Source organism: Bactrocera tryoni, chromosome 3 (assembly GCF_016617805.1).
Source record: "Bactrocera tryoni isolate S06 chromosome 3, CSIRO_BtryS06_freeze2, whole genome shotgun sequence".
Lineage (NCBI taxonomy): Eukaryota > Metazoa > Arthropoda > Insecta > Diptera > Tephritidae > Bactrocera > Bactrocera tryoni.
In genome coordinates, this window is record NC_052501.1 from 86,010,236 (window position 1) to 86,030,388 (window position 20,153).

Below are 20,153 nucleotides of genomic sequence, written 5' to 3' on the forward strand. Positions count from 1 at the left end.
CGCATATTTTTCCGTTTGCAACTCCTTGCATTTAAAGCAGTGCCTGTATGAAAGTGCGTATGAGTAACGTGTAGTGAAATTTGCATATGTGACTGCGCTATGTGCGGGCTATCAATATGAGAGAAAGCTTATATCAAGTGAAATGCGCTTGATTTATATGAGTTAAGACTGCGTGTCATTCACGCAAAATGACGATAAATTCAATTTTCGAAGCGTGGTAAGGCATTTCACATAAATCAGCACATAAATGTGACAAATGGCTCGGCGCGATTTGAATTAGCATAAATTCAATTGAAATGCCTTGCACTATCTAATGGTGAAATAAGATTTACTCAATTGTCAAAGTGAGTTATGTTTATGTACATATGTTAAAACTGACAAGAAAGCTTTTGGAGTAATGGCTTCCCTTTTAGTTAAAGGTTTTTATAAGTTTTCTGCCTTTCATTACTCCCCTTGTTGTCTATATTGACAGTTAAGCTTGTAGCTACACCACACGCCGCGTTAGTGAATAACCTATGTTAATATATATTATATAATTTTCTCCAACGCAGTGTACTATTTTCTAATTTTCTACGCTATTTTCGTCTTAGGGCATTCACCTTGCATTGAATTCTAAGTAACTGACAGCTAGCTTTACTTTTTTCGTACAGACTTCCGCTTGAACAGTGAAATATGACCACATGCAAGCTTGAGCGCGCCAGCCCATGAACACACCCACTCGCTGCCCATCGACGCCACTTCAAGTAGTATAATTACACATGCATACCGCGGTCTTGTCTAACAACAGCTGTGAATGCTAAAGTGAAATTAATTTTACTGCCGTAAATTCGCACCCAATTCCTGTGTTTCCTCCAGCACCCTTGCTACGCCATAAATTCTTATTGCTGTAAGGGCTTATATACATACGAAGCAACCCACACAGCTGTCTAAACATTAGTAACTCGGTTGGGCCAGTATGCTAGAGTTGCGGCATATGCCACCGCAAGGCCGTAACTTGTGGCTGCCAGGCGGCCAATAAGCAAATTGTAGAGGATGCGGCAATTAGTGTTACAACACACCCTACATGGCACTACTTTTTGCTGTGTGGGTGAGCGTATCCCTTGGACTGCCCACTCCCACGTTGTATTATTACAAATAGACTATATTCGCCAAAGCATGAGCTTCGTGCTGTTTATTTATATTTCAGCTGATTTCACTTTTTGCTTTCTCCCACACGCCGGCGCTTATTGATACAAATGCGGCTTTACCAATAATCGAACCCACCAGCACACCGATCATCTACAGCAAACTCTTCCCCTCACTTATATGTGTTTACATGTACATATGCGTGCAGGTGTGCGTGTGCCGCATCGCTGTTAAATTTACGATGGAAGCGCATTGGCCAGTCAGCCGCATCCGCTATTGTTTCCGGCGCGCTAGAGCCTTGTAGCGCGGCTAGCTCTTTGCCACCGCAAGCAAAACGAGTTAAATTGGTCAATAAAATTCGATAATTAATGTGCGGCAAACATGCTAGCTCAAAATGTGTGTTAGCAGTGAAGCGGCAAGCAACCTGTTGGTCAAAGGAAACGCTGATAAAAGTAAACGCGTACAGACACTTTCCAGCTGAAATGAGGTTAGCTTGAAAACATGGATATCCAGTATGCTTTAAAGCCATTAAAGCAAGCGCGTATCTTTAATAAAATTAATTAGAATAGTAAATATTTTTAATTAATTTTTTTTAGTTCAAATTTAAACCTGCGTTGGTCAGTTGCTTTCTAACGAACTAAAATTAATTTTTGTTGCAGTTAGCTGTCAAAAAAAAAAAAAATTCTGGTCACTTTTTGCTCGAGTAAAGCATTTAGTTCATTTTCAAACGAAATTTTTCCGCTCAATAAATTCCAAAAATTATCTGCGCTGCCACGTAGCCGAATTTTCAGCGCAGCTACAATTGCCTTTGTTGATGCAGAAAATATGGCAAACGGTTGTTTTTTATAAAAAAGATTTTAACTACGTAAACACTTGAGTTGCGTGAAAATTGCTAAATTGCGCGAATAAATTCGCGGTAATAAATTAAAAGTGTATTTTGTTAGAAGTTACAACAACAAATATTAATAATATTTAAATACCGAAATCAAGAGCTAGCAATTACGAAATATATATTTTTTTAAAGCTTTTGAAATGCTGCTGCTGTTGACAGCGGAGATGCCTGTGGTGCTGCCACTTTTATTAAATCACGTTTTTTGTTTAAGGTATGCAGATTTTCATGGAAACACATTCTGAAACTAAAAAAATATTCTGCAAAATGTTTGTAATTCACTTAAAAATGCATCGTGTTATGGCTGATTGATAGATTTAGGGGTAATTTTTATTAACTGCGACATTAATGTAGCTATATAGCACCTATTCGGCATTTTTGATGAACCAAATGAATAAGCAATTAGAGACCAGAATGCTGCCTTATCATATCTCTATGCGCAAAATTGGATATCCTCAGAAAAAATGTTGGACTGCTTCCTTATTCCTATTGAAATTTCAGTTAAAATATACACTGTTGCAGCGGTTATCAATTATTGCCTGATCAAAGCTTTAATTCCAATCGCCTTTGCACTGCGCTGTTTACTAGCACATGCCACCTCATATTGCCGTACTTCGATTGCTTGGTGTGATTAACTTATAGCTGGATATATGAAGAACTCATCAACTGTCTACCAACAGAGTTCCCTCCAGGTGATTTCATGGCAATTTTCACTTTTGACTCACCAAAGGTGGCTTCGGTTTCAGCCAAGACGAGCTTATGGTTGCCTTCAAACTGCTTTTACAAAAGTTTGGAAGAGCCCCAAAGATCTTCTGTACATATTACTAATGTAAAAAAAGTATTTCAAATTTTAAACTGATTATTCAATTCTATATAAAATATTTAATAGACAACTTCGAAAATTCTTTTACATTATATAAATTTCACAAATATGCATTTATATCTTATATTTATGTTAAAGTGTATTATATTTTTAGCATTTTTGAGTGCAAAAATTACTAAATGCATATTTTTCATAGCATATATTTGCGCCTGTATCTATAGCACCCAATAATTTTCTTTTCTATCAGCATCATCAGCCATTTGTCGTCTTGTCATTTTCCTTTCACTGTCAACCTTTGAGCGGAAATTGCGATGAATTGAGTAGCAGCAACAGTACTTGACTTAAAGTCGTTTGGTAAGCAAAGAGGGCAATTTTTATATAATGAAAATGGCAAAGTAACAACTTAGTTTTAATACAAAGTGCGAGGGAGGTTGCTTAGTAATTTTGCTTATTAGCTTAAAGACGTCTACTATGCCAGTGCAGTCCGACTGAGATTAGTCTAAAGCGAAGTGACAAGATATATAATTTTGAAAAGAGTAAAGATAATATATGGAAATGCCAGGCAATTTGTATTTATGGTTAAAGTAAACAGAGAAATATATAAATTTTTGGTAGTCGAAAAACTATTTTCGTATTTTTAATCAAACATAAACTTTTTTTTATATTTATGCTAATAAATAAATAAACAAATATGTACCATTTTGGTCGAACACTTTTTGCCATTTTTCCGCTAGAGACATTATTTCATGAGTGTAAAACGAAATTTCGAAATTTCCTGAACGGAAGCTTGCGCACCATTGTTGTGCTACACGAACTGATAAAGCATCGTCTCCGTAAACTTCACAAATTGCACTGGTGGCTTGCGTGGCATTCTTCTATTTTTTATACAAAAATTTCAAAATATAGCGAATTTCTTCATTATTTTCACTAATTTTTGAACAGCTGTAACTTTTTTTCAACTCCCCCGAATTTAATTTGTTTTTGGTTAAATGAAGCTTGAAACCTCACCTTTCCAGCATTATATGGCATGACACAATGTGATTGGTAGCACTTCGGATATATGACTGTAACGACATCTATTGACAAAATACGAAAAGACTTTCTCGACTACCCAATATAATTCTGAAGAAAGTAAAGATAATAAATGGAAATGTCAGAAAACTTGTACTTATAATTAAAGAAAACCGAAAAATATAAATATTTTTAATTCTAAATCCAGTTTTCTAAAGTCTTTCGCTTTTACTGTCATACATTTATTTCCTCTCTCATATCTTCTAACATGAAAACCATGAACATTAAGAGACTTGCCTGTGTGTGCTAAACATTTACAAATTTATGCATGTCATTATTACTGGTAAAACATGAATTTCAAAATACTATTTTTCATATTACCTGTCAAAAAGCCACAAGTATACATTAATTTAAATTTCTCTGTTAGCATTTGTACGCACTCGACTGCTGACATGTGTCAGTGACAGTTCATATCTGAACAGGAATCATCAATGTCATTACGATGTTGTCAACGTAATGTAAATTCAATCAATTTTACTTGTTTTGTTGTCAATGCATGCCAGCAACTGCCTAACGCCATACATACATACATATGTACATATGTATGTACAGCACTTACAGTACAACAAAGTGCGAATTAGAAAATATCAAATGCCTGATGCTTGTTCAATAGCATTACATAATAAATATAATCGATTAACAAAACACCGCAAGTTCAAACTACTTCGACAGCAAAGTAGAATTCGTGCTTATAACAAATATTAGTCTGATCGATTCAGTTATTGTTATTACAAAACAAATGTGCTGCTTCCCAGTTGGCATTCCTACATATTGTTTTAGGAAAATATTTCAGCCAAAACTGAGAGGGTATGTGAGCATAGCTGTTATTGTGTAAATAAAAGTACTGCAACCTCTAACACAGCCTATAACCAACCCAAATTTAGTGTGAGCCCGAATTCCTGCCATGACAATACGCCTACATATGCAACGAAGTGGCACATAGAAACCAAACAAAACAACCCCTACCAGCATTCTTGGCGGCGCGCCTAAAAATATACATCAAATATTTGCTGTCCTATGGCTAGACTAGTGACAACCCCACCGGCAGATAATAGACATTTCTTTGTGCCACGCTGACACCAAAAACAACATTCCATGCACATTCCCACACAATGACTTTTGTCAACATAACTCATATTTAAGCTCTCCCACTGTGCTGTGTAAGTCGAAACGAAAGTGAATGTGAGGCTCAACGCAATACCATAATTTATATTGCATGCGACAAGCATACTTTTTGGCGGCGATATGCGCATTTCATTATTTTGTTTGCATACTTTTGAGGTGTGGTCGTTTTAGGAAAAATCCAGAAAAGAGTGTAATTGTGGCGCAGACCAAAAAACTTTTCATTCCTGCTTTAATGCGTGTAAATAAATGTGTATCCTCATTTATGCTTTACTTATGGTAAAAGTGTGCCTAATGAAATTTATTATAGCTTAGTAAATTACTCGAAAAAATAGTAAATAATCAAATAATTGTACACTAAACCTTAACCGCCCGCAGCCCTTATTAAACGTGAAATTTAAATTTAAGTAACCTGTTGAAAGTTTACCCAGTTAGTTATGAGACTACTGCACATCTGAGAAAATATCAAATACTGCAATTTAATTTGAACTCAAAATTAGTGTAGATTTGCGCAAAAGCTTCAGTTTTCATAAAGCATACTGTCTACCTATGCGTCCTTAACAGTTACTACACCTTAACTATCTTGTCTACGCCTGCAATGCCTTTGGCGAAATTTACGGTTATTTACTCAAAGGAAATTCCGTATTTGTTTGTGAAATGCAACCACACAGACTATTAGAGCATAGACATCCATTTGCGCGTTAAGGGAAGGGAGACTGAAAGGGCTTTTTGTTGAAAGGAGTAAACGAACTGATAGTGAAATACTTGGTTTATTGTTACAGATATAAGCAACAAAAAAGGGGAAGGAAGAAAAAACGTCAACTTCAGTTGCACCGAAGCTAGAATAGCCTTCACAAATAAAAAAAGTTTCTATTCAAGAAATCGATTTTATTTCTTTCGGTTTGTATGGCAGCTATATGTTGTAGATGTCCGATTTCAACAATTTCCTTGGATCTAACACCTTTATCTTAAGCAAAAATCTATACCAAATATCGTGAAAATATCTCCTCAAATAAAAACGTTTTCCATACAAGGACATGACACTGATCATGCAGTTTGAGCGGCAGCAATATGCTAAAGTGGTCCGATCTGAACAGTTGCTTCAATGATTGCATCATTATCTTAGGCAATAACTCACGCCAAATTCCTTGAAGATATCTCCTCTAGTGAAAAAGTTTTCCATACCAGTACCTGATCCCAATCTTTCAATTTGTATGAGAGCTGAATGCTATAGTGATCCGATGAACAGCATCTTGCCGAGCAAAAGACGTGTGCGAATTTTCAGATCGATATCTCAAAAACTGGAGACTAATTTACGCATATCCGACGGATGGACAGACGGACTTGACTAAATCGACTCAGCTCGTCGCGTTGGTCATTTATATATACAAGAACATTTTATAGGGTCTCCGACGTTTTCATTTGAGTCTTGCAACATCATGGCAAACCTAATATACCCTGTTTAGCGTAAACCAATTACACTAAATGGCAAAAGCGACTTTTCTTCTTAGTAATCGAACATAACAATTCTTTCGAGAGTTCTTTGAAGCTGGCCTTCTAAATCGAAATTGCTTTCGTATTGCCAATCGATCGTTTGCCAATATTATGCAAGTTACCGGAATCTTTGGAATACCATATAGACGTTATCTAATTTACATTCTCTTGGTTCAATGGTATGCAACATTTTTCTTTCAAGCTTATATGACAGATGCGGCGCGCTAACTTGAATTTCGAAGAATAAAAAAATTAGTTCAAAAATTCTGTTCCCTTTTTGAAACTGACTGGCAGAAAATTACGAAGCATATGTTCAAGTTGATAGACAAAACGAAGGAGGGGTTGTGAATACTGTTGAGTGATGAGTTCTATTGAATTACTTGATTATTGCCTTGAAAGCTGCGGTGATTCTGATTTCATACAATTGAATATTTTGCAAGAATTGAGGAGCACAGCACTTGATAATATTGTTTTCGAAGATAAATTTCGTCATTTATGAATTCAAAACAAGAGTTGTCTCTGAAGAACACTTGCTTAATATTCATAAATTTATTATTATTGAAAACTATGGCCATTTGTTTAACAAAAGATGGATGTTGAACTTAATGAAGCAGCGATTCATTTATTCGAATTACTTCCAAAAGTATTTGTGAATTAAATTTTTTCATAATTTTTATTAAATATGCATTAACTCAATAACTGTGGTTTTGTTGCATTCGCAGTGATGTGTCCACCGTGAGTTGCTGCACAATCCTTCACTTGCTACCGGGAAAGTTGAAATACGAGACCGCTGCAGCCTCCAAACCTGTTCACAACCTCTTGTGTCAACATGTTGTAACCACCAACCAAAAAGTACTTGCATGCAGGTGCTATGGTGGTTGTGGTGATAGCACCTGGTTTGTTAAAAGTTCACATAAGAAGTCAGCGAATACTTTTTCTCACTTTCACATACATATCATGCATTCAAATCCACCTCACTGTCGCTTTAAACGAGCAAAGTATTGAAGTAGTGTTTCAGTTGATTTTCCACGCACTCATTTAACAGCAGCACAGCAGAAAAAGTGTTGGCGGCTAAAAAATTTACAATATTTGTGCAACAACGATAGCGAACTTTCATGTTTGACATTGCAACTGCAAACAATTTGCTGTTATTACACGTGGCATAAAAACTTGTGGATTTTTTAACTTGTCGCTTGATACATTAAGGATATGCTTGTGGCATGTTTTACAAACAAGCTTCTGATGAAAGTTGTTTAAACTTTATATGTATATATGTACATATGTACATAGAATTTTAATGGAGTTAAAATACTTTAACGCCAGCTTGCAGTTTCACCAAAGAGCGTGTAAAAAGCTTGGCATATATATTTGGTCAATTTATCTTATTTTAACAACTCAAAAGCTTTTGGTTAGTGGAGGCAACGAGAGCAATACGAATTGTTTCAGACTGTTTTTATTACATAAGCAGTTTTTAGTCTACTTTACGTAGTAAATAAATTATTTGGGTTTTGAAACTTATAAGAAGATCACACTCAAATTGACAAAATAGTTAATAAATATCACTGACTCAGAACCATTGACCAGCATATAATTTCAAAGGAAGTCAGCAGGGTGCTTTTCAGACGCACCTTGCACTGCACTTGCAACTTAAGCGTAAATTATGAGTGTTAATCATGAATAAGGTATTGTTGAATATTTTGCCGTGTATATTATTGGGTACGTATTGGGTAACTATTGGGTTTCCATGGAACCAAAACTAGCTGTGTGTAAATAAATTTGAATTGGCAGGTGGTCTATGTATCTCAGCGCATTACTGTTTAATTGAAATTGGAATTGGCATGTGATAGCAACAACTACCATATATGCTGCAAAAGCAGGGTTTTGCGGTTCGCACTGTGTTTTACCTCCGCTGGGTGCCAGTAAAGCAATCAATCTTATTAATTTGCCTCTATTTAGAAATAGATTTACATATTTTCACAGGCATGTGTATGAGTAGGAATTATTAAAGATATTGGTTTGGTATATAAAGTTGGTTTATAAATTTATATTTGCCAAATTTTCAAATACACAACCCAAATTAATTACTTATATTTGACAGAAACATAAAAATTGAAGTAACCTATTGAAAGGTTACCTAGTTAGTTATAAGGCTACTGCACATCTGAGAAAATATCGAACCCTGCATTTTCAATTTAACCTCAAAATTAGTGTACTTTGTGTAATACATTGCATCAGCTGCTTAATTTAACCAACATCATACCTTAAACTGAACTTGTTAAGAGGCAACGGGGTAAACGAAAATGAGTAATTGCAAGCAATTAATACAAGAGTGCAAGCTGGTATTGGACAGCACTGAGATTGCATATCGAACGGATATTACAACAAAGTAGCATTGTTATTGACGTGCTATTAATCTCGCTGCTGTCAACTGCAGCCACAGCACAGCATTCATCTCTCAACCGCAGATTTACTTTTGCGCAGGTTTTATTTTTCGTTGACTTCTTCCTCGCGCATCGAGTACTCACTTATTAATTGCAGTTTCTCTGATTGAGTACGCTCATATTTTCTTTGCTGGTGTCTTTTTATTACGTAACGGCAATGGGGCGCTTTGTGGCGCAGAGAACCTTTTTTTATGGTCACTCTTTCTCAAGTGCATAGTCTACCTTTGGTGAAGCATTTTTTGTAAGATTTTGGTGTAAAATTTTTAATTGTTGTATTTTCTTCTTCTTATATTGTTCTAAGAACATCTGAGATAATTGCTTTGCTTGTTTGGTAAGCGTAAGCTGAAGATAGTCGCATATTTGTGGCTAAAACATAAAATCATTCTGGTATCGTTAAAGACATATGTATGAGTGGATATAAAGCATTCTTTTGGTTCTGCTTTAGAGGTAATGAACGAAGTAATATCTTATCTGTCACTATATGCAACTTGCATTGTGCCTAATGGCAAGAGAAATTAAAGCAATCTTGGCAAAGACTCAGCTGATTTTTTTTTAAATTACTGTTTTATTCGTACTGCAGTTAATTTTATTGCTGCCCTTAGTGCTTATCCATACACATATGAAGATAACAGAGTTTTCTTGTGACTTGGTGATAAGAAAAAATTTAAGACAAATTAATGCTGATTATTGCTAGACAGCGAGAGAAAGGCATTATTAAGATCTCAATCAAGTGACAATAAAAAAACCTTTGTTTCCACCAGTAGGCTTCCAAAAAAATTAGTAATGGTGCTTCGAGTAATATTCACATTATATGAAAGATCATAAGACATTAAGACTTCACGCCAACCAATTTCACTTTCTGCTTGTAAAACTTTATATATAAAGCTAGCCACAATGAGTGCTTGCTTTGGTCGACAACTAGAAAAGTCAGCGACGCCAAAGGCTCACGAATATGAGGCGTGTGCGCTAAAACCCAAACGCACCCACACATCCAGACAGGCCATATGCGAGGCGCACAAACAAACAACAATAACAGCAACAAAAGCAAAGACATTTCAAGGAAGCAGACAAGCAAAAGCGTAGCCAGGTTACAGCAGCCGATAAAACAAATAGGCACACAAAGCGCCGACGAAGCGAACTAGAGCACGGCTGCCTCAAGTAAACAATGAGGAAACAAAAACAACACACAAAACGCAGGCAACAAGCAGTAATGTTGGAATTAAGGTGCGGCAGCGTGTGGCTGAAAGGAAAGCGAAAGTGAAAGGCATTTCCAAGTACTGCTCTTCCTCACGCGAGTGTATGCGGTGCGGAGTGCATGTGTGTGCCCACGCGCTGTGGAGTGGGCCGTAAACAAAACAGCAAAGGAAACACTGACAAAAATTAACTTATGTTAAATCGTATACGTAAATTTCCTGCCGCTTGGCTCACAAGCCTTCCACTCATGCCACACAGCGCTACCTTTTATCTGACGTTATGACGTTTTTTTTTTGTGTTTTTTGTTTCCTGTTTTGTTTTCTGGTGTTTACCGACGACCAAGTGTGTAAATATTCAATTAGTATGGGCATGTTTTTAGGTGTAGGCGAACACTTGTTTTCACAAGAGCACAAGCGTACGTGCGAGCACTCACTTACCCACACATGCGTATACAGCGTATGCGTGTGTGTGTGTGCATATAATAAACGTGTATATGTTTTGCTAACATATTACGTGCTCTGCCGGCCACAAACCTTTCACGACTCGTCGGCGCAGCGAAAGCTACTTGTGGTTTCATTGCATGTAATTCAGCAATATTTGCACATTTGCTTATTTTACAACCAACAACAATGCAAACACAACTGAACAAGAACTTTTGTGCGGATAAGCAGCATATAGATGTTGTTTGTGCGTGGCGGAACTGCTCTGCCTTTTTTCACATAGCAATTGCAGGAAAACTTAAAGTGGCCACTTCAATGGGGCACAGTGCTTGACTTTTGAAAGTTCCTTTAATGTTGCTTAATATCATCTCATTATTGTTATTGTTGCTGAATTGGCCTCAGGACTGTGCCACTTGCATGTGTACACACTCATAAGCCGCAAGTTACTTACTTATTTACTTGCTCAAGCCCTTCTCTCGATTTGCGGCCTTACAGGCGTTTACCAGCATTTAGCAGCAATTAAATTGTCGCACCGCCGATTAAATACAACAAAAAGTATTTATAGTTGTTCATTGCGTTTTATGCTTTCAATAAATTCATTTCGTGCGCGTTTACGCAACGGAAAATTCAACGTTGAGTTATGCTAAAATTCAGCGAACCTTACTGTAGTCGGTCACGCAGCCAATCGTTAATGTTTGCTGTTAAGTAGCGTATTTTTGAGCGAAATTGGTGTGTTCTAAGCTGTCGATGGGACCCTTTGAGTCTTTGTGATATGAAAGGAAGTGTCTTTATTGTATGCTTTTGTTGTAAAATAAAAAAAACAATAAACAAAATAACAAATTTCATAAATGAAATACAATTTCGGAATTACTCTAAAAACAATTTGCCATAAATATATCCATAGGCCAGGGTAGAAAACTTCTTTAAAAAAATGGCGGGTTGAATCCATGGGAAATAAGAAATAAAATAACAAACATTAAGGAAAACAATTTTCGAAAAACACAATATAAATTGGTATACATATATATTTTTAGCACCACCAGAAAGCAGAGATTTTTAATAATCATAGGGCTGCATTTACAAAAAAAAATCCGAAATTTTGCTTGAGATTTTTTGACTTAAAATTTGCGAGTTTTTCAGATAATAACTCAATAATAACAAATAAAGAAACAATATGTTTGGTAACAACTTAAGCTTAGATAACATTTCGTAAACGAAAAAAAATTGTAAAAGATAAAAATATTGGGTAGTCGAAAAAGTATTTTCGTATTTTTAATAAAACTTCCACTTATGTTCTTTTTTTAATTTATAACAATAAATAAACAAATATGTACCACTATGGTCGAACACTTCTTACCAATTTTCTGCTAGAGCCATTATTTCATCAGTGTAAGTCGAAATTTCGAAATTACCATAACGGAAGCGAGCGAACCATTGTTGTGCTACACGAACTGATACAGCATCGTCTCCGAAACTTCACAAATTGCATTGGTGGCTTGCGTGGCATTCTTCCATTTTTATGCAAAAATTTCGAAATATAGCGAATTTTTTCACTATTTTTCTGAATTTTGAATAGCTGTAACTTTTTTTAACTTCCCCAACTTTCATTTTTTTTGGTGAAATGAAGCTTGAAGTCTCATCTTTCCAACACTATATGGTATGCCACAATGTGATTGATAGCGCTGGGGATATACGACTGCAACGACATCTATTGACAAAATACGAAAAGACTTTTTCGACTACCCTATATTATTTTACCAACAGAAAAAAGAGATTTCTGCAATCATAATGTCTACTGACATTTAAAACATCTGCAATTTTGGTTTGACTTTAAATTATGGTCTTTCTCCCATATTAGGTCAATAAAAAGTTACAAAATAAATATTTTATATTACAAAACAAAAACTCAAAATGTTTGAAAAAAAAGTAAGTTTAGATCAAATTTCGGAAAGAAAAAAATTAAAATTTTGCAAACAAAAGTTATAGATAATTTGATTACCAATAACATTGCCATACAACTTTTTTCCATAGGACTCTTAGTTTTGCTGAAAATCTTGAAAGTCCATTTTTAACCCACGAAAGTTCAACCAAGCCTCTTAGCCAACCTTTATCCAGCCACAAACCGCACGTAAATTATTTTTCGCTTAATGTTTGCGATTTTACCTTTCGCCTATCATAGCTTTCGACCTACTTTGAATTTCCTTCATTTTTTATCATTTGCAAAAGCTGCTGCAAGGGTCTATCCTTTAATTTCAGTATTTCAACTGTGGAATAATTTCTTAATTTTTTTATATAATCCTTAAAGTAACAATATATGTTGTTTTGAGTAGTAAAAAAATCCTTATTAAATGCATGTACATATGTATGTATATCACTTCACTGCAAAGCTATGGCACAAAACATAGAAAGTCTTTGTGCTGTTGGCTTTGTTTTACAATTTCCACTAAAATCATTCAGATTCCTTCATAGAATTCAGAATTGTAAAGCATGCATATGTCCATGGAATTAAGTAATATTTTTCCAAAATGTTCATTTTAACGCAAAATGTCGCTTTATTTTTTTTTTTGCTCCATTTAAATAATAAAAGTCAGCTTGCTTCAGAAAATTCACTAATATTTTACAGAAATTTGTAAATATTTGGTTTCATTATTTAGTTTTATTACCTACAAAGTAGAAATACTTTTGCGGGTATAGTAATTTATTTTTATTGAGTTTCAAAAAAGTTAATTGGAAAATATATATGAGTAAAGTTTTTGGGACTTTGTCATTATTCAGAAGCTTTGTCGCTTAATTCCTTAAATAAAAATTTTCGTAAGCAATATTGCTAAATTATAAAGACATTTGTTTAATTTTTTGGCATCTATCGAAAATAAATAAACACGAATTCTTATGTAAGTAAAAATTGATAAGCATGCATAAAAATATTGCAAAGTCACGCGAAGTGAGGAAGTTTACAGCAAAAATTGATAAAAGTTAGAAATCCATTATCGATTGCTTGAATGGGTAGAGTTAAAGGCAATATCCCACAGCAAGTGGACACAATTTAAACATTATAAATTATATGTATATATACTATTACCTGCACTTAAAAAAATTAATAAAAATTATCGAACTTTGTGTTGATTCCAAATCAAACATTTATACACCAGCCTTTTCCGTCTGAAAATATTTTCGCAATCAAGCAGTTTTTCCGCCAACCAACGGTAGTTAATTAATCAGTGCTATGCGCGCCTATATAAAACGCTATGTGCGTAATATACTTGCGGCTTAATGGCGTAAGGGCTTTCAGAAACGCTCTATTTGTAGCGCGCCTTTATGTTACTCATACGCCATGTGGCACAATGGCTTATTACTTACGCCTTGTATGATAAGAAATGGGGTCGCACATTGCTGCTTGTAGTGAGTGGAAAAATGTGCTACATAAACAATGTCATTATATTCTACTTGCAAACGTGATTGCCAGCAATGGTTGTTGCTGTTTGCACAGGCGCTGGCAGTTTCTCAGGTGAAACAACTTTTGAAAGTATGAAATTATAGACATACTGCCAAGAATATTTACGACCTCATGTGTGGGCTTCGTTGATATGTATACAAATACAATTTTTAAGTGGAGCTGTGTTAATATTTTAGGTTCTTAGGTAGGCTTCAGGGCGCTTACCTTGTGCAAATTGCCCTTAAAACGCCTAAATGTTGTGCTACGGGCACTTGAATTGCCAACAGCCTGCGCATTCAGCCATCGTTGAGCAGCAGCACTGGCGTATGGCCCATCATTTGCCTCAATTTTATTGTCACATCTGCACGCTGCCGAGTTTTCATTTCCCATTTGCTGTCGACATTTCGTCATATTAATATTCTACGCCTTTCATGAAAATGTGACTCAGCCAACTTTCTTGCTTTTTTGCTTAGCGCCGAAAAGCAAATTCGTCAGCGTGTAGGCACCTGATTTCAAAGCGATGTTCTGCTGTTTCGTGCATATGTCAAAGTCAAGCATTTACGCACTTCTGTGCAACATGTTTACACATGTGCGGGACAAGTGTGTGAGAATGGATTGGGGATGAGTGACAGCCGGTTATTCTGCGAGGATTGAAGTTGAATTGGCTAATTTGTAATTTTTATGTGCGTAGAATTCCTCAAACAGATATACATAAACACTGAAATCGCTGGATGCAAAATATGCATGCAACAATATTTTTATATAGACATAAATACATAAATGCTAATGAATCGACTTTGATTACGTGGGCGCATGCTAAAATTGGAAATAGAATTATATTGACATGAAATGAAATACACGTTGACACGCCCACACACAAGCAAAGGTTTTATTATGCAATTTTTATTTACTCATTTTTACTTTTTCCTCTCTAACCTTTGCATATCAATAAATAAATATGTTGAAGCACAATCAATCACAAAGCATTAGTCTGACGAAGAAATGTCCTTTAAAAATAGCAAATATCTCTGCATCAAGCAGAGGTGCGCAAATGAAAACGTGGGAGATAGGATTGATCAATTTATTTTAGAAAATAATTTACAAATTATAGTGTTGTAAACTTTTGAGGCTTCGTTGAAATTAAATTAATTCTTGTAAATACTTCAGGCGACCCAACGCAGAACCACTGCTTCATAGGGCATTAGGTAAATTCGTTTGCTCAAATCCACTTTATCACTGAAATACAAGAGAACGTTATAAATAAGCGCTCTTCATACAAATGTCGTACAAAAGTACCCGTATCTGTGCGGCGAGTAAGAGTTAAGTATGACATACTCCATAGTTTTGTTCGTCAAACCATCTAAATACTCGATCTGATCGCCGAAGTTGGCAAGTACACGATACTCCTCAATATTTGGTGCAGTTCTGGAAGATAGCGTGCAATATATCTTACACAAAGAAGCTTGTCAAATATTATTGATCGCAACCAACCTGATAATTTGAAAGACTTGCTCTGTCAAAGCCTCATACGCGAAACCGCCCTCCTCTTTGAACGATTTGAAAGCAACCGTTTTCTTAAGCGCCGTCATGGCCTTGTATATATTCAATGTGCTACGCGCAACACCTCGCTGTCGCTGTACATTGAGCGTCTTATAATTTGAATTGACGGGCAACCAAGTTGAGTTGCCTTTGCTGAAACCGGCATTTGTCGTAGAATCCCACTGCATTGGTGTCCGCTCGGGGTCACGGAAGTCGCAACTGTCCCATGTGCATTCAGCTTCATAGTCGGTCATGCCGATTTCATCACCCTAAATTTCGCAAATGGAAATTAAATTTTTTTTTTTTTCAATTTTTTAAATTTTCATTGGTAAACCACAACACTCACATAGTAAGTAACGGATGTGCCAGGCATGGCGTGTGCTATAATCGTCATCATATCACCGCGTTGTTTCCCTATGCGCGTCGCCGGCCGGCCGTTGTCATGATTGCCGACAACCCAGTTGGCTTGCTTATGTTTGGTCCACATGACATTCATCCAATTGTCAGCAAGTTTTTCAACATCTTTCGCCGTCGTAGTGTCTCCCAATTGAATAAAGTTGAAATTCATGGTCAGTTGAAGGCCGACGTGGGTGCCATTGTGGATATAGTCGCTTAAAATATCGATTGGGGCATAAGCTTCGCCCACGGTAGCGCTGTCGGGTAGAGAAAACTTTTGGTTAAAATCTATCATTCATTAACGCATTATTTGAAGAAGTCTCACCGTGTGTCGCCGCCATGTTGCCGTTGGTACTCGTCTAAAAATTCACGCCACTCATACAATATCTCCGCATTCTCAGGCTGATTCATAGTGTACTTGTGTGTGTAGTATAAGAAACTAGTTGTGTCGTTGGTTAGGCCACTAACTTCTTCGTCCGGGTATGTGCCATTCTCAAAGCGCTTTTCAAAAAAGTGTGGCACCGCATCGATTCGAAAAGCGTCCACACCGCGATCCAGCCAAAACTCCATAACCTCGATTAAATGTCGGCGAACCATTGGACTTCTGAGATTAAAATCCGGTTGCTTAGCCAGAAAGTGGTGGAAATAGTATTGTTGGCGCTGCTCGTTCCAAGTCCATCCCTCACCTTCGAATAGCGAACGCTGTGCGAACATAATGCTCACTTTACTAAATGAGTCGAGCAATATTTACAGCAATTTACTCACCCAATTGCTTGGTGGCATACGGTCACCCGTTTGTGGATCTATCTTAGCGTCGCCCCATGTATAGAAGTCATCGTAACCATCTTCACGACTTATAGACTTTTGAAACCATTCGCACTCATCACTCGAATGATTTGGCACAAAATCTAGAATTATCTTCAAGCCTAACTCATGCGCTTTCGCCACCATGGCATCAAAGTCTTCCATCGTGCCGAAGAGTGGCTCAATTTTCGTGAAATTGGTGACATCGTAACCCATATCGGCCATCGGTGACTCGAAGATAGGCGACAGCCAAGTGGCGGTCACGCCTATTTCCTTGAGGAAAGGCAGCCGTGACGTAATGCCATTCAAATCGCCCACGCCGTCACCATCACTATCCATAAACGAGCGTGGATAGATTTGATAGAGCGTAGCCGACTCCCACCAATCGACATCACTGACCGCGAGGACACTGCTAACGAGCAGAAATAAAAGTTTTACTATACGAAATGACGCGGAAGACATCGCAACGAAAACTGAGTTGACCATCAAGCACCCACGGCATGTTATATACCCCCAGACATGTCAGCGAATAATTATTAAGTGTCATTTCATTAACCGATTGTTCTTAAAAGATATAACTATCTTAACTGATATCGCTTATAACCAATAACTAAGTATATATTATGAAGACAAAATACAGTTCTACACTCAAAGTGTGTCCCAAAAATAACCGGACTCCATATTTAAACCATACAACATGCAGCAAAGCAAATAAGAATACATATTCAGCCTTTTTTAGACACACCTGCTTTTATGTACACGCGAGACCAACATTAAACTTATTAATTAATTAATTTATTTATTTATTTAAATATGACCTGTAAATAAATTTATAGACAGACTAGAAAACAGAAGGCAATTGGCTGCTTAGGCCTCCGTCCCAAAAATTAAATTAAATTATCTATAGAAACCGAAAAAAAACCGCCAAGCCATTCCAATTGATGAAAAATTTATTGAAAAGACAATCAATACCCTGTTTGGAAAATTTTAACAGAATATTTGGGTAAACGAAAGGTCTGTGCGCATTTTGTTCCAATTGAGTTAAATGGAGACCAAGAAAGTGAACGATTTTTTGTTGGTAAAACGAGTTTCTCTCATCAACTACTCGCCTCTGGATGTCTATTTTATATTACCAAAACTATAAATAAACATTAAAAGCACCCTTTATTGCGATATTCAAGCCATTCAAGCAGTTATAAGCGAGGTTCTGAAGAACTTTCCTATATACGACATAAAAAAATCTATGCTATCTGTAACTTTTGAGTCTGAAGCGAAGCAAAAAACCTTCGAATATAATATAAAGTGCACTTTACTATACGAGTATATCAAAAACCTTCGGTTATTTTTATGACACAAGTTGTATGTCCAGATATAATGAAAACAAAACTACTTGAACCGCAAGATTAAATAAATTAGTAGCCACATGCAATATCTTATCGATATTTGTGGTACAAAATGTTTTGGTTACAGATTGCACAGAATTTAATTAAGCATTTTGTATTTGTATTCTGAGCATACTTATAGGGTGTCTAACAACTGCGGTACTATCAAGGGCCTATTAACGCGCTCCACGAACTTATACAGTATATATATATATACTTGTATATACAAAAAAATACCCGGAAATTGTAAATGAAACGCAAAATGTTTGATTATTCATCAATATTTATTTTGTCGCCTTCAAAGGAATCCCCACCAGATATAACACACTTATGCCAACGATTTTTCCAGTCTTCGAAACACTCTGCATAATCACTTAGTGCGATGGGCTTCTGCTCCTTCAGAAAATTTTATTTTATCTCTTCGATCGATTGAAAATGGGGTTTTGGGGAACAAGAAAAAACCACACGGAGCCAATTCAGTTGAATACGGCGATTAATAGATGGTATTCATTGCATATTTGGCTTTAAATTCGGTCACAGTCGTCCGTTCGATGCGATGGTACATTATCATCGAGTAAAATCCATGAATTGTTCTTCAATGAGTCCGGCCATTTTCGACAGATCTTCTCACTCAAATGCCTCAACACGGCCAAATAGAACTTCTTATTAACCATCTGTCTCTCTGGATCAAGTTCATGAGGCACCAAACCACGTACATCGAAAAAAAAACAATAGGCGGGACCTTAATTTTTGAGTGACTTTTTTGGTTTTGGCTCGTTTTTGCCTTCATTTCGATGATCGTTGACTTATTTGCATGTCAAACTCATAAACTCATGTCTTTTCGGCAGCTATAATACTTTCCAAGCATATGGGATCGGAATGTCTAGGAATCTAAGGTGCTCCGAATTAAACAGCCGACAAAAACAAACTGGTTGACAGATGGCGCTCATATTTGGCATAGTAATTAAGAATAGATTTGGCAACTTAGCAAAATCGATTTTTTTTTACATGTCGTTGACCCGGGGAATTATAATTTCCGGGTGCCTTTTTGTCTTAATATGCAGAATAATATCTTTCATTCAAAATTGCAAATCATTTCAAAGAGTATTTAGAAAGTTGCTTTAAAGATTTGTAAATGTCGCCGACACATTTGTTAGGAGGTAGGAGGATGTGAGTCATCCGTTTTCGTACTATATATCAAGAGATATCAAATAGATTTGACCTTGGCGATAAAGCTTCAGTGGTTTGTGAAGTATTTGCATTAAAGTAAATAACGGGTGATCCAAGTAGATGTACTTTTTTCAATAGCCCTTTTTTTGAGTCGTGTCAAGCTGTCATATCATTTTTGTTCATTATTGTATTCACGTATTCAGTATTGAAAATTTACGTTCTGTAAAGAATGTGTTTCGCGCGGTTTGCTCAACTTATGGTTAACGTAATCGGCCTACTGAGCAAACTATTAGCAACACCTTCACCCATCTTGAGACCCAGAATTCATTATTGAATAATACCGGATACGACCGGATAAACCACGTCCAGCAGTGAAGAAAATATAGCAGAAGTAGCTGAGGGTGTACACAAAGACCGTAGAGAGTCTATTCGGCACCGTTCGCAGCAACTCAGTCTGGCGTATGGAACGACTTGGCCTTCCCAATCGACATCGCTTCGCTCTTTGGGTCAACATGACCTTGATTTTTGAGTGACTTTGACAGTTTTTCGGTTTCGGTTCGCCTTTGGCACGATATTTGCTCGATTGATCGGTTATTTCGGGATCGTAAGCGTAGATCCAAGTCTCATCTCCAGATATGATGCTTTTCATTACGTTTTGATAGTCAGAAAGCAATGTTTCACGGTCTTTTGCGAAAAAAGTGAGTGTTTTTGGAACCATTCGAGATTTGACTCTTCTCAAGCCCAATTCGTCTTTCAAAATCGTCTGCACCGATCTAAAAGATATGCCCAAACTGTCAGCAATGTCACTAATAGTTAATCGACAATTTTCA

The 20,153-nt window shown here is 36.4% G+C and overlaps 1 protein-coding gene across 1 annotated transcript; it reads right to left on the minus strand.

Moving 5' to 3' along the window:
* Positions 1–15,166: 15,166 nt before the first annotated feature.
* Positions 15,167–17,233, minus strand: LOC120770155 (maltase A2-like). Its single transcript, XM_040097351.1, has 6 exons — positions 16,733–17,233; positions 16,293–16,669; positions 15,918–16,224; positions 15,524–15,840; positions 15,329–15,457; positions 15,167–15,268 (listed from the first exon to the last, which is right to left on the minus strand). Exons 1-6 carry the CDS (start codon positions 17,231–17,233, stop codon positions 15,196–15,198), a joined length of 1,704 nt encoding a protein of 567 aa, XP_039953285.1. The 3' UTR covers positions 15,167–15,195.
* Between the last annotated feature and the right edge of the window lie 2,920 nt (positions 17,234–20,153).